Consider the following 13,992-nt stretch of genomic DNA (forward strand, 5'->3'; position numbering starts at 1 on the left):
AGTGACCATCTGGCTTGACGTGGACATAGTCTCTTGGCCTCTTTGATATATTGGAGGTTTTTGTGATCTGTGATCACCTGGAACGGATGTTTGGCTCCCTCCAACCAGTGACGCCACTCCTCCAAGGCTAGCTTGATTGCTAGCAGCTCCCTGTCTCCTATGCTGTAATTCTGCTCCGCCGGGCTCAACTTCCGAGAGAAATAGGCACAGGGATGCAGTCGGGGCGGTGTATCATGATGTTGAGATAATACTGCCCCGACGCCGGTGGTGGATGCGTCCACTTCCACCACGAAAGGAAGATTTGGGTCAGGATGAGTCAGGAGTGGGGCCCTTGTGAACTCCTTCTTAAGGCGGAAGGCTGCGGCTGCTTCTTTGGTCCACTCCAGTCCTTTGGGTTTACCCTTGAGGAGATTAGTGAGAGGTGATGTAATCCTGCTGTAGTCCTTGATAAACCGTCTATAAAAGTTAGCAAACCCAAGAAACCTCTGGAGCTCCTTAATGGAAGTGGGTTCTGACCAGGATAGAACAGCCTCAATTTTCTTCCCATCCATACGTATACCGGTTTGATCAATGATGTATCCCAAAAAATGAATCGACTTCTGGTGGAATGAGCATTTCTCCGCTTTGAGGTAGAGGTGATGTTCTCTCAATGTGTGTAGGACCTTGCTTTAGATGATACAGCTGCTCTCCAGCGGCTACTTCCCCATCAGAACGTCCAAACACCTCTTTGAAATACTCCGTGAAGGTAGTGATGGAATTCATGACCGGCCCGGCTTGGTTCCAGATCGTCTCAGCCCATTTAAGTGCAGGTCCAGAGAGTAGTGATACGATGTAGGCGATCTTTGACTTATCTGTGGGATATAGAGAAGGTTGCATTTCGAATATGAGGGAACATTGTAACAGAAAACCATTGCACTCCCCCGCTCCGCCTGAGTAGGGCGCTGGTCGGGCCATGGGACTGGAAGGAAGGGCCGAAGAAGAAACTGTGGAGGCGGAAGTGCTCGGTGCTGGTGGTGCGTTGGAAAGTGGAGCTGGTGGCTGTAGAATCCGCTTCAACTGGTCCACCAGCTCTTGAAAGTGATCGAGGGTGCTCATGTTGTCGTCGTTATGGGTCCGGGCTTCTGTTATGAAGCGGACAGGAGACAGAGGTAAGGAAACGTTAGGGTGTTTATTGAATGACAACAAGGAGCACATGAAGGATAGCCAGGAGGATCAGGAATGATGTTGGGGTCTTTTCCTCCGTGGCTGGGTAACAGGAATACACGAGGATGGACAGCACACACCAGATACAGCTGACAGAGGATGACACAGACTTGGAAGGACTGGAAGACAGGACGATTCGGGAGGACCAGGAAGACTAGGAGGAATACAAAGAGAACAGGTAAGTAAATCGTTTGTTTAGCTGAGGATGACTACGCTGAGTGGTCGCTCAGTTGTCCGCTTTCGTCGAGACGAGCCCGGACAATGAGCGACTGGAGTGCTGTGCTTTTATCTGGTGCTCGTGAATGTGATGCAGCTGTGTGCTCATTAGAAGTCAGGTGATGGTGATCTTCGTGAGTGGGGGTCGTGAGAGCCTGACCAATCCATGACAATATTATAGCTGGAAAAAAGGTTTTGCTGTTTTTTTTTGTACTGAAATCTGTCAAATATTTGTCAGATATTTTCCAAAGTAAATATACCTTAAAAATTGAATTGATATGCATGAAAATAAAAGGATTAACTCAGCTAATAAAAAAAGCTTGCCTTGGATTTTTAAGTTGTTAGTTTTGGTTGAAATAGAATTGCAGTTATTTCTTTTTTTTTTGCTGGGCTTATACCCGGAGAACTCAAACTATAGTAAAAGTGAACAAGTATTTAAAAACCTCAGCTTGCTTTATTCCAAAAAATGTGTAGCTTTGCTATGGACAAAGACGCAAAGACCAAACTACTCAATGGATAAGACAGATGTCGTCAAGCCTGCCATTAAAAAAAATAACTTACTAAAAGCTATACAGCATGTGTTTGGAGTCATTTCACCAGATATATTGAAGGTGTGAAATTAACAAAGGAAGAAGTTGATGAATATATATTTTTTTATGTGGACAATGTAGTTCCAGTCTGTTTTGATACACTCTTCAATCTATATATTTGCTGTACATTGTACTCAGAATGATTAAAATGATCACTTTTAAATAGATTACCATTAACCAAAAAAGGGGCATATATATTTATTTATTTATTTATTGTTTGTTTGTTTTTTGTTTAGTTTTATTTATATATCCTTTTATTTTGTATAGTTTGTAAATGTAGCAAGGTTATTGTTGTAAAAAAATGCAAGTGTTGTACTGTATTTCAATGTGTACAAACTAAAAATAAAATATATAATGGCAAAGAATTGCAGTTATTTAATAATAATAAATAATAATAATAAATAATAATAATAATAATGCTTAAAAACACAATTACTCTAGACTTCAGTGTCAAATGATTGTTCTAATATGTTGATTTGTTGCTTAAAAACATTTCTTTTTATGTTGAAGAAAAAAAAATGTTGCTTAGTACTTTGAAAAAAAAAATATGATGGATAGAATTTTTTTTCTATTTCTTTTTACGCTAAAATTATTTTCTGGCACTTTCAAATAATTGATCATGTCCGCTCTGAGTCTACAGCAATGTTCTGCTGTTTTGTTTGAGTAGTTTGGTCCATTTTCCTGGGTCTGGCTACAATTTCGCCACCTGTAATGCAGTGTGAGAGCATGTGGCTGTGAGAGTGTTTCTGATTTTAGATGATACTCTAAATGGAGTATTATTAGCTCGGCCGAGAGTCTGCCGATAGCATGTTTCCCAAACACACAGCACTGGGTCACCTCGCACTGGTGATGAGTCTATTACGTGTGTTTTGTGTTCCGTTTCAGTGTCTCTGGTGGTTGTCAGCTGACAGCAATCTACCTGACCCATCTTTACCTCAGCGTCCTCCAAGCCTGAAGCTAATTGAGCCGAAACACACACCTCCACTTACGCACAGAGCTGAGGGAACCAGAGTTATTAGATGCAATTAAGGGAAACAAAAGGCACAGAAAAGCTTTTAGCTGGAGTCTGAGATCAGGTGTGGTACTCAATCATTTTTGCCTGAGATGATTCCACATCGCTATGTGTCGGCGAAAAAGCCTTTTGGTTTGCCTCATTAGTTTTAGTGCAGGCGATTAGCCTTTCTTCACACTACACACACAATTCCAATTGGTTTTCCAAATCCAATTTTGAGAACCGACGCTGCGCAATGCTATTTTACAAGTAATGAACTTTATGCAGATCTGTTTGTTGAGACAGTGTAGTCAGCATTGAGGAATATACACTGTACAAAATTAAATCAACAGTCGGCCATGTTAGAGAGCAAAATGTAAACAATACCACTGAACTGAACGAGTTTAGCATATTTTGCTGATTAATGCTGCTCAAAATCATACATTTTTGTCATGTTTTTACCAGGAATAATTGGTCAGAACGTAAAAATTAAATACAAATACACTGTAAAAATGACAAAGACGACAAATATTTTTATGTCGATTTAACCTTTTTTAATGCGTTGATCAGGTTTCAACTAATTTTTTTTAAGTTATGTGTTCAACGTAATATTTTTAGTCAATTTGATAAGTGTTAGTTGAGATGACTAGAAAAGTTTTTTTGATTGAACTTAAAAAAATTAGTCAGGAATTTTTTTACAGTGTCGAGCACTCAAAACTGCAACAAATTATAACAAAATCAAGCAAAACAGCCCATTGACCTTATTGCATACAAGCGGACGCAGCCATTTGAATCTCTTTTGCTCCGGTCACTTTGACCTCCGGTCTCATTCACTTCCATTCATTTTTAGATGTTAAAAACAGCTTTTTTTGCTGCTTGATGTTGCAAACTGATATTTTCTTACTATATTTTTCTGCTTTGTCTGTATAGTTATGGACACACTTGTTAGTAGAGCAAGTAGTGTGACCCTTTTCTGCCATTTATTATTCCTCGTCATTTCTCCCATAGGAAACTGAATCAAAAGTTAAAAAACAACCGAAAAAAAAAAAAAAGAGCGCACTTCAATATATCTCAGTTTGTCAAAGATATAACATATTTTATTTACAAAGTCCTTCCTTTTCCCCATGGTTTAAACAACATAAGCAGAACAACATATTCAGAAGTAAAGCCATGCTGTTGCGTATCTCCATTAGTGTGTAACTGATTAACCTGTGAAGTAAATGAACATTTTATTGCTTTATGCTCAACCTATAACTCTGCCACAAATTATCTATCTATCTATCTATCTATCTATCTATCTATCTATCTATCTATCTATCTATCTATCTATCTATCTATCTATCTATCTATCTATCTATCTATCTATCTATCTATCTTTGCTGCTTTTTTTCTTATTACAAGACAAAGAGTCCCATATCGCTCTTGAACAATTACAACTATAAACCATCATTTTGTGCAGAATATTTAATTACTCGACACAGCCCTGAGCTTCCTTTTTGACTACAAAGCTAGCAAACTCAGAAAAAGTTATTTACAGAAATGCATCATCTGCCCTCAAGCCACAAGCATCCTACTGTTCTCAACAAAAAAAGGGAAAGAATAAAAAGGGTGATCAAGAATAGAGAGCTTTTGGATGTTTGTTGTTTAAAGAGGTCATAATTTACTATTTTTAAGCATTTTACTTTCTTCTCTGAACTTCTGTTATGTTATTGGTAAAGTTCGACTGCATCAAACACTTGCTGTAAGTGAGAATTTTACAGTATTTTACAGTATATCTTTGAGATGTGTGTTTTGGATACAGTGCTTTTAAGAGATCTTTGTTAAAATGCCTCTTTTATGATTGGCTGACATTTTGCATAAAGATCTTAGCATAGAAGTGTGTGTTTCCCTGTTTTGTGAAATCACTGTACATCTTTGCACATTTACGAGTGTGAATTTCATCTTTTAGTAGAGTGTGACATATGTTACACTTCCCAAGTAGAATGTTGCGATTTATAACTTTCCATTTAGTTTTTATAGGTCAGTGTAACAGATCTTTTGACATATGTTGAAATGGAAAATGACCATCTGAAAATAGCCATGTTCTAAAAAAAAATGTGTTCTATCTCTCCAGCTGGCTGTACATTTGAGGAAGACTCTGACCCCACACTCTGTGAATACAGACAGGCACAGGAAGATGACTTTGACTGGCAACTTGTACGGACCTACAGCTGGCCTCACATGACTTCTGACCTTATACGAGGTAAGTCTTGTTATCTTAAGCTGTAATAAACACAGTATCTCACTCTCAGCATTTCCTATGTTTAATTGTATGTGAAACGACTTAATCTGTAAAGCCTAAGAAAACAAGCATGTACTGTTACAGTTGAAAGCTAAATTATTAGTTTTCCTATGACTGTTTTTATTCTTTTCAATATTCCCAAGTGCTTTTTTCACTTTAGTTCTTATTTGTTTTTTGTTTTTTTTGTTTTGTTTTGTTTGTTTTTTGCTGAACATCATATACCAGAACAGTCAAAAAAATTTTTGCTTTTCTTACTTAGATTTTTTTTTTTTTTTTTTTTAAGGAAAAACTCACTTAATTTTGACATATATCTTAAAACAAGACAATGTGTTTTCCTTGTCCAGAAATGGCTTCTTGATTTAAAATATTTGGACTAGAAACAAGACAAAAAAGAAAAACTTTTTTAAAATGTATTTATTTATTTTTTTTTTGCAGTGTAAATTGCAATGAAAACCACACTGAACAGTGAGAAGACTATATTGTTGATCCTTGATTAATCTAGTAATTACACACAAAAAAAAAATGTTTAATCAACATGATTTAATCAGAGCACCCATTGTGCATTTAAACAAATCAAGTAGACTTAAACTACTTTGAATGTCTTAAATGAACGCAATATAAAAGTATAAATTCAACATGGTTTTAATAGGTTTGTGTAATGTCTTTTCAGCTAATTGAATTATAATGTTTATGTTGTGTTAGTCTAATGGAATTTATTCGTATTTACTCAATGTCAGTAAAACACTTTAACTTAACAAGATTCATCCTTGTTACATCAAGTTTCGCTCTTGTCCATGTATGGTTATTAAAATCTATTTTGTTGCTTCAACTAGATTTGTCTTAGTTGGCAGCATTGAAGTTCTTAAATTGCAGCCAGCTCGCTGTGATTTCACCAAATTACCAATATAGCTATATTGCCTCACATCCTCACAATATGTCTCAAAGTATCTTTTTGGCAGTTAAGTTAAACCATGGCATGAGACAAACTAACATTTATACATTAACACAAATAAAGATAAAATTACAACAAGAGCATTTGTAAATAACTTTCTTAAAGCTGTAAAATTGTAACACAGAAGAAAACAATGGTATTTCATAAAATACTATTTACAAAAAAAATAAATATTAATAAATAAATAAATAAAACTGTACTGAGCATCAATGATTGTTCCACTCCGAGCTTACTCCATTTAAAGGAACAGTGTAATAGCCGCTGTCTAGGAGAGCTTCTGTCCAGCTACAAATGTGCATCTTCTTCATTCAATCACTACATCATTCTTGTTCAAGCTCATGCGGTTCATGCCCCAGTAGCATGTTCAAAGGGAACAGTGCAAAAATGCAATCATCAACATGCAAAAAGAACTCCAAATGCATTTTTGTTTTGTCTCCAAGTTACTTGTGCCAAAAATAAGTTGTCCATATATATGTGGAACATGCAACTGCAGAAATCCGAAAGTTCAGCCTGTTAAGCTAAGCATGCACAGGGCTTTTCCTCCCATAGACTTTCATTCATACGTACGCGAATGCGCCAGACCGGAAACGCAGGGTCATGCGTTAAGTTTCGCAGTTCGCTGCGGTGCAAAGTTCAAGCTTGATGAACTCTGACCTGCGTAATCGCATCATTTGACTGCGTGAGACCAATCGAGGATCAAAACATGACCGCTCTGGACAGAAATTCAAAACATGGAGAAATCGCTCGCTTTTTTAAATGTCTAATCATCTTGTTTAATCCCGCCCCTTTTCGCGCACACAAAGCCCAGTGTGATCGCAGCTTTATGCGGTTTTATTTTTGGGTATGCAAACCAGCTTATAAGTGCATACTGCCACCTACTGTGATGGAGGCGCACAGTAACCTACCAGAGAGAGTTGTTCGTATGAAGAGCTTAAATCTCATTGAATCAACAAGTTCTCATCTAATTTATTTAATTACAGTATTTCTTCATTTAGTTTCAAAGAACTAAAACAAGGGTGCCCAAACTTGGTCCTGGAGGCCGTGTCCTGCAGATTTTAGCTCCAACTTGCCTCATAACACCTGCACAGATGTTTCCAGAAAGCCTAATAAGAGCTTGATTAGCTAGCCCAGCTGTATCTGATTAGGGTTGGAACTAAACTTTGCAGGACACCGGCTCTCCAGGACCGAGTTTGGACACCACCAAACTAGAATGAATCATTTAACAGAACTAAACTCATTCAAAGAACTACATTCTTTTCCATAAAACATATTTGTATTTTGCAAATGGAGCAAGTGGTTTGCTGACATTTTGAGTGTAGTCCTTTTGCAACTAATTGGTCTCTCTCTGCATAGGAAATACTATACAAATGTCCTTGCTTTGTTAAATATCACTTAGAAAATATTTGAACAAGAAATACAATTTCTCAGGAGGGCTAATAACATTGCCTTCAACTATATGCTCTGTGAGAGAATGAAATGCTTTATGAGAAACATATGTTTTGCAAGTGTAATTTTTGTGAGAGAATGCAAATATATTTGTTCAATTATTTTGTCAGAATGCAAAGTTTTTCATGGAAGCACTAACTTTGCAACAAAATACTATTGTTTTTTAGCCGAATGCTTCAATAATTTTGTGTGAGAATACAAATGTTTTATGAGCATACATTTTTTTTGTATTTTATTTCAGCCAAGAATTAAAAAGCCATAAAAATTCAAATTTTATTTCTTTCTTCAATCTGTCCCATTTAAAGACCCTGATAACTAGTTAGTTTTTTTTTTCCAGTGAGGGACCACAATAGTTAGGATGTTGTCTTACAGGGTAGCTTGAGTAGGAAAAGTAACAGTCCTTTTAATTATAATGTTCTATTAGTTGTACTTCAAGCTGTGTCCTGCTGTTTGAGGTGTGAATTGTATGTTAACATGTTTAGAGTTTTGATGCCTTCAGCGGTAATTGCACATCTCTACAATGTGCATGGGGAGCTACAGAAGCACATACGACTTTTACTTGCTCTAATAACGGTAATCAAGTCTAAATAGTAATTTGTATGATGTCAGAAAGTAGACGCTCTTGTGTGCATTATGGGTTTTTACACGTCTGAGTGCTCTCCCAGGCACAGTTGTGTTTTGTTTGTGTTCAATATGGTTAGTATACATTAATCATAATACAGTAGGAGAAATTGTGCTATACTCTATTGGTCTGCTTTCTTGTCGTTCTATTCTGGGACCAATTCGATTTCTTCTGCAATGGGATTACCTTTACCAATGAAAACCTTTAATGGTTGCTAACTCTGATGTTCTTGACAATAGCCATTCCCGACATCGTTTGACAGCAGTGGGTTCTTGATTGATCCATTTCTTGTCTGAGCAACTATAAAATGATGTCGGCTTAATAGGCCAGATATATCCTTAGCATCATGTCCATAAGTGCACCTTCATAGAATGCATTCAGCCTTTCATGAAGAATTCAAGATAAATGTTTGGTGCTAAAGTGGTCAATCAGTGGCATTTTTTTCTTGTATGGATGTTTTCAATAAAATAATTTTCTTTTCAATACAGCTGTTATGCCAACAGTTTTTGTTTATGCATATTTTGGCTTGTGTTTGTGTTTTTAATTTTTAGGTCATAATTTTTATTATTTTTTGATGTAGATGTCAGATGCTCCACACTAAATCTAAATTTATCAGGATCAGTCAAGTTGGAAAGGAAATCATTCTAAGCAAATAGTAGGCAACACACAGTGAATCTTAAGTGGGAGGTTGAGCTGACCTAGCAAGAGCAGGTTGAATAAAAAAAAGACATTTTTTTATTTATATTTGACTGTAGTTATAGTATAGTAATAGTAGTAGTTGTTGTTATTATTATTATTATTATTATTATTATTATTATTATTATTATTATTATTATTATTATTATACTTAACAAAACATATGCTTGATAACAAAACATTAAACTATAAAACTTTCTCTCTACCACTGTTTCATTTCAAATTGTATTTTTGTCCATATAATGGACGCTACCAAATCTGTGCCACCAACATGTGTCACCAGCATGTCTTTTTTTAACCATAAAAAAAAGTTATAATGGTTTGGAATGGCATGCCGGTGAGTAAATATCGGTGTAGCTCTAACAGAAAAGGCAAGCTCTAAAGAATACTGATACTTTTGTGAAACATCTGTTCATTTTATTGTACTTCAGATTTCTTTTAAAGTCACCAATTCATATTTAGCCTCAAAAAGTGCAGTAATTTATACCTTTTTATGCCAAGCACTTCTATCAATTACTAATATTATTCCTCCAAAAAAAAAAAAAAGGAAAAAAAAAGTAGAAATTATACCACTCATTGTCACAAAGTGTGATTATTAGGGTTCAAACAAAAATTCTATATAAATGGCTTTTTAAATGGCTGGTGTTTCTTATTGTATATTTCCCCTCGTACAATGAAAGTCAGTGAGAACTGACTGTTAGGTCACTAACATTCTTCTCATCCACAGAAGAAAAAAAAACATACTGGTTGCAAATGATACGAGGATAGGTAAATGAAAACCATATTTTCATTTTAAGGTAACACTTACAGCATGCATTATATGAATGAATTAATTAATTAATCAAATGAGGAAAAATGCTTGAAAAAAAAAACTTGAAATTAAATATTTTAAATAATTAACTAAACTATTTTAAATAATTAACTATTGAAGACTACATGACCTGATTATTTGTGATATTTGCAAAAAATAGCAAAGAAATAGCTATAAAGTGATTCAGTATAAAACATTTTTCACTACTCACAGTGTGCTATAAAATGCGGCCTGGATCCATTCTTGTAGTAAAAAAATAAATAAATGAATTGAAAACTTGACATAAGAAGCTTGAAGACAATCTGTGGCACTTTGCGTTGACATTTCTTTGAGTAGCCATCCAATATTGCACTTATCTGGAGGGTTAAATTCCATCAAAGCTGCTAAAGACACTCCAATTGAGACAACAGCTTAGTTTATTGGGTGCTATTTGCTCAATATTATCGATCCATACTGGGCTATGTTCAGCATGTCAATGAAGTGGAACTGAGAAAAAGAAGAAAGGTACTGTAGACCGCTGTAATGCAGGTTATATAACATACAGATAATGATACATACTGACACTGATACATACTGGTGTGAACAAATCTTGTTGATTTTATGTTTTCACACTTTTAATTATCGTCAGGTTTTAAGCTAACGTCTATGAAGAAGTAATATTATTTATATTAGTATTACTAATTGTCACAGTCAGTGTCGCAGCACAAACGATCGAGACTCAGAGATTATCAAAAACTAACTAAACCAAAACAGTGGTATAAATACACAGGACAAGACTGAACAGATTACAAATGGATGAGACAATAGGTGGAACTAATGATCATTAACACAGCGGGAAAACATGACAAAGGGGTCACATGACATAAACACACACACACATGTTTGCGTGGGTTTCCTCTGAGTGCTCCGGTTTCCCCCACAGTCTAAAACGATGCAGTATAGGTGAATTGAATAAGATACAGGGCATCCACTGGATAAAAACATAAGCTGATTAAGTTGGCGGCTCATTTCGCTGTGGTGACCCCTAATGAATAAAGGGACTAAACCGAAAAGAAAATTAACTGGACTACAACTACTACTACTACTACTACTACTACTACTACTACTACTACTACTACTACTACTACTACTACTACTACTAATAATAATAATAATAATAATAATGATAATAATGATAGGTAAGTATTTTAACTCTTTATCCTTCCCTCTAAATGATCATATTTATGAAACAGTGAGATTTCACAGAGAGTTCAACTAAAATGAAAATTGTCATCGTTTGAAGATAAGCATATGCAACACATGCAACGCTTTTGGTTAATTTACAATTAACTAATGTTAGGGAAAATGTGCCAAATGAGTTGGCTGCTCATGAAGCTTGGTTTACACCACATGTTTCTTGTGGATTTTATTATATATTTCTGAAAGTAAAAAAAATAATGAGTAAATATATATATATATATATATATATATATATATATATATATATATATATATATATATATATATATATATATATATATATATATTAAATAATAATTTCTATTTGGAGAGCTACATACAATAAGCAAAGTGTTTGGAGCAACAAATGAAAAACCAAATTATGATAGGACTTTAATTTGTGTTATGTAGAACAATAAAGAATATTGTGTAGTTTGAAGGATCCAAATAATGAAGGATTAATTATATAGATTGATAATGTGAAATTTAAACAAACAAACAAAAAGCGCACTAACTATATGTTAGACTACAATTTCTAGATAAAACGAATGCTACAGGGAAGTAAGACAAACAAACAAAATGTTTGTTCCACACTAATGACATTTACAGGTACGTGCCATTGACCAAAAAAGGGTTGTTTTCATTCAGTTCCAACACCAAATACATAACACCTTAATGGTTTCTGAAATTTGTAATGTAATAAAGCCTCATTCACTCTACGAGGGACTCACAACGGCAAATCGACTGTTCATTTAAACAAAGAGTGAGCGACTTCTGGCGACCACCGTCTACGCGAGCCACAGCTGAAGTTGAGAATCCTTCAACTTTATGCAAATCAAGAGAGACTTTCTTGAGCGACAGCCAATAGGAGCACCAGTAGAGCTCACGTGATCTTCTATCAGGTTGCTCATAGGCCGGTTTTATTCTCCATGCTGTGGACTACACACCCCTGCTTGTGCATCAGGTCGCCACCCAGAGCGACAGGCAGCTACAAAGTCGCTGCTAGAGTGAATGAGGCATAAGTCTGTCTCTCTGGTCTATCTCCATATGGGCAACCTGTGGGGTGTGGTTACTTAGCCAACAAATATGTGAGAAAATTTTTGAAATGTTTAAAAACAATGCTCCTTAAAGAAAGATAGGAAGACATTTAGATATTTTATCTTTAGTTGTGCATACCGCAAATAATAGATTCAAGGAATCTCCAAGGTTAAATGTTGGAATATTCGAAATGAATTCTATGCTTCTAACTACAGCTCTAGATGTGTAGTTGCAAGCGTACACGTTTGCGACACAGTTTGCGAATGTTCGTTGAAACGATGGATTTAGGAAACACTAAATCAATTAACTATATTTGATACATTGGAACTTGCAACCTTAGTTGGCTAAAAATGATTTTCAGAAACGCACCCCAAATGTTTCCAGCAGCAAGTCCAAAAGCCATGGTCTGTTAATGTGTATGTTTGTGTCAGTGCCCTTGGCAAAGGTAACATGCACTCCTGTGATGGCACCATTAATGCTGAAAGTACATAGAGATTTTGGAGCACAACGTCATCACCTTGAAATTACAGTATAAGGTTCTCTCTGCATTTTGAATTATTTTGAGATATCGAGCTTTAAAGTTTTTGCATTCCATATAGCAAACAGTATGTGTGAAACATTTGTTTAAAAAGTCTTAAAATGTTAACAACTTATAAAAAACATCCCATAATGTAAATAAGTTGTCATTTAATAAGAATTTGTCAATAACTCAATTTTGACAAAAACGTCAGATAGAACCTTATAATTGTAAGGTGACGATATGCTGCCTTCTCTTCCAGGGACACCCATGCATATTTCAACAGGACAATGCAAAACCACATACTGTCCAAACTTTTTTCTGATTTGTGGTTGTATACATATAAGTAGAACCAAAGCTTTTAGCATTTATATGTTTCTAAATATTCAGGTTATTGACTGAAACCTATAATTGGTGTAAAAAGAAGTTTATTCCATTACACATTTGTTTTCCTTGGCTTTAACAAGTATTGATCTGTTGATTTTCATGTTGCACTTTGTCTGCTTTTGCTATATTGAGCAGTCTATTGTTATTTCTATATCTGACTCTTATGTAGGTTTTTTATGTACAGCACTTTGGTCAGCCCCCAGCTGATTAGAAAGTGCTTTAGAAATCAATTAAACCAAACTAAAACTTGACTGAGTGATTTCCACTGACGTGCAACAGCATGTCGGTAATGTTAAAGTCAGCTTTATGCAAATCAACAGTGACACAATGGAAGTACAGACAGGGTTGTAATGACTCACAAAGTTAGAGATTGCATTCAGAGAAGAACACCTGCCTGCACACAGCACATGTCCGTCAGCAGAAACTGAACGCCCCTTATATGATTGTTTGCATACGGACATGCTTATTGATGCTGAAGTAATCAATTCTGTTTATTGAGAGCACCCATGTCCAACCCCCCATCCTCAACTGAAAATATATAAATAAATAAAATAAAATACTTGATCATTAAAACTAGAAATGTTTTGGATGTGTAGCAGGAGTGTTTCTGGTCTTCAGTTTTGAGTATTTGACTTCAAACAGACAGGCGGTACTGCAATCTTTTCACTGCCCCCCCTCTGCAAGAGCCCGTCAACCCAGCTCGAAAACTTTGACATGCCGCCTTTGAAGATCAGGTGCAAAAAAGCAAAAAAATCTCAACAAGTATTGCAGAAATTGCTCTTTGCATTTAAATGGCACATTAGCACGGGCCAATTTTCCCCTTGTTTCCTGACGAGATTGAGATGCTCATTTGTGTTGATGCGAGGAAGCAGTGCTGTCTTTGATGTCAAGGTGTAATAAGACAAGCTTTCAGCCTCTCGGCTTGTTGCTTCGCTCTTTTCTGCCACTCTTCACGCCGCTTTGTAGTGTGTTGATTAGAGAAATGGATTGAATATATTATTGAAATAAGAGGCAGAGTTAATAA

The 13,992-nt window shown here is 35.7% G+C and overlaps 1 protein-coding gene across 1 annotated transcript in view; it reads left to right on the forward strand.

Annotated features, from left to right (window-relative positions):
- Positions 1-13,992, forward strand: part of ptprua (protein tyrosine phosphatase receptor type Ua) — a 448,322-nt gene that overhangs the window by 126,998 nt on the left and 307,332 nt on the right. Inside the window, 1 exon segment of the mRNA XM_056479406.1 lies at positions 5,114-5,242. Coding sequence (XP_056335381.1) covers positions 5,114-5,242 — 129 coding nt within the window.

Source organism: Danio aesculapii, chromosome 19, assembly GCF_903798145.1.
Source record: "Danio aesculapii chromosome 19, fDanAes4.1, whole genome shotgun sequence".
Taxonomy (NCBI): Eukaryota; Metazoa; Chordata; class Actinopteri; order Cypriniformes; family Danionidae; genus Danio; species Danio aesculapii.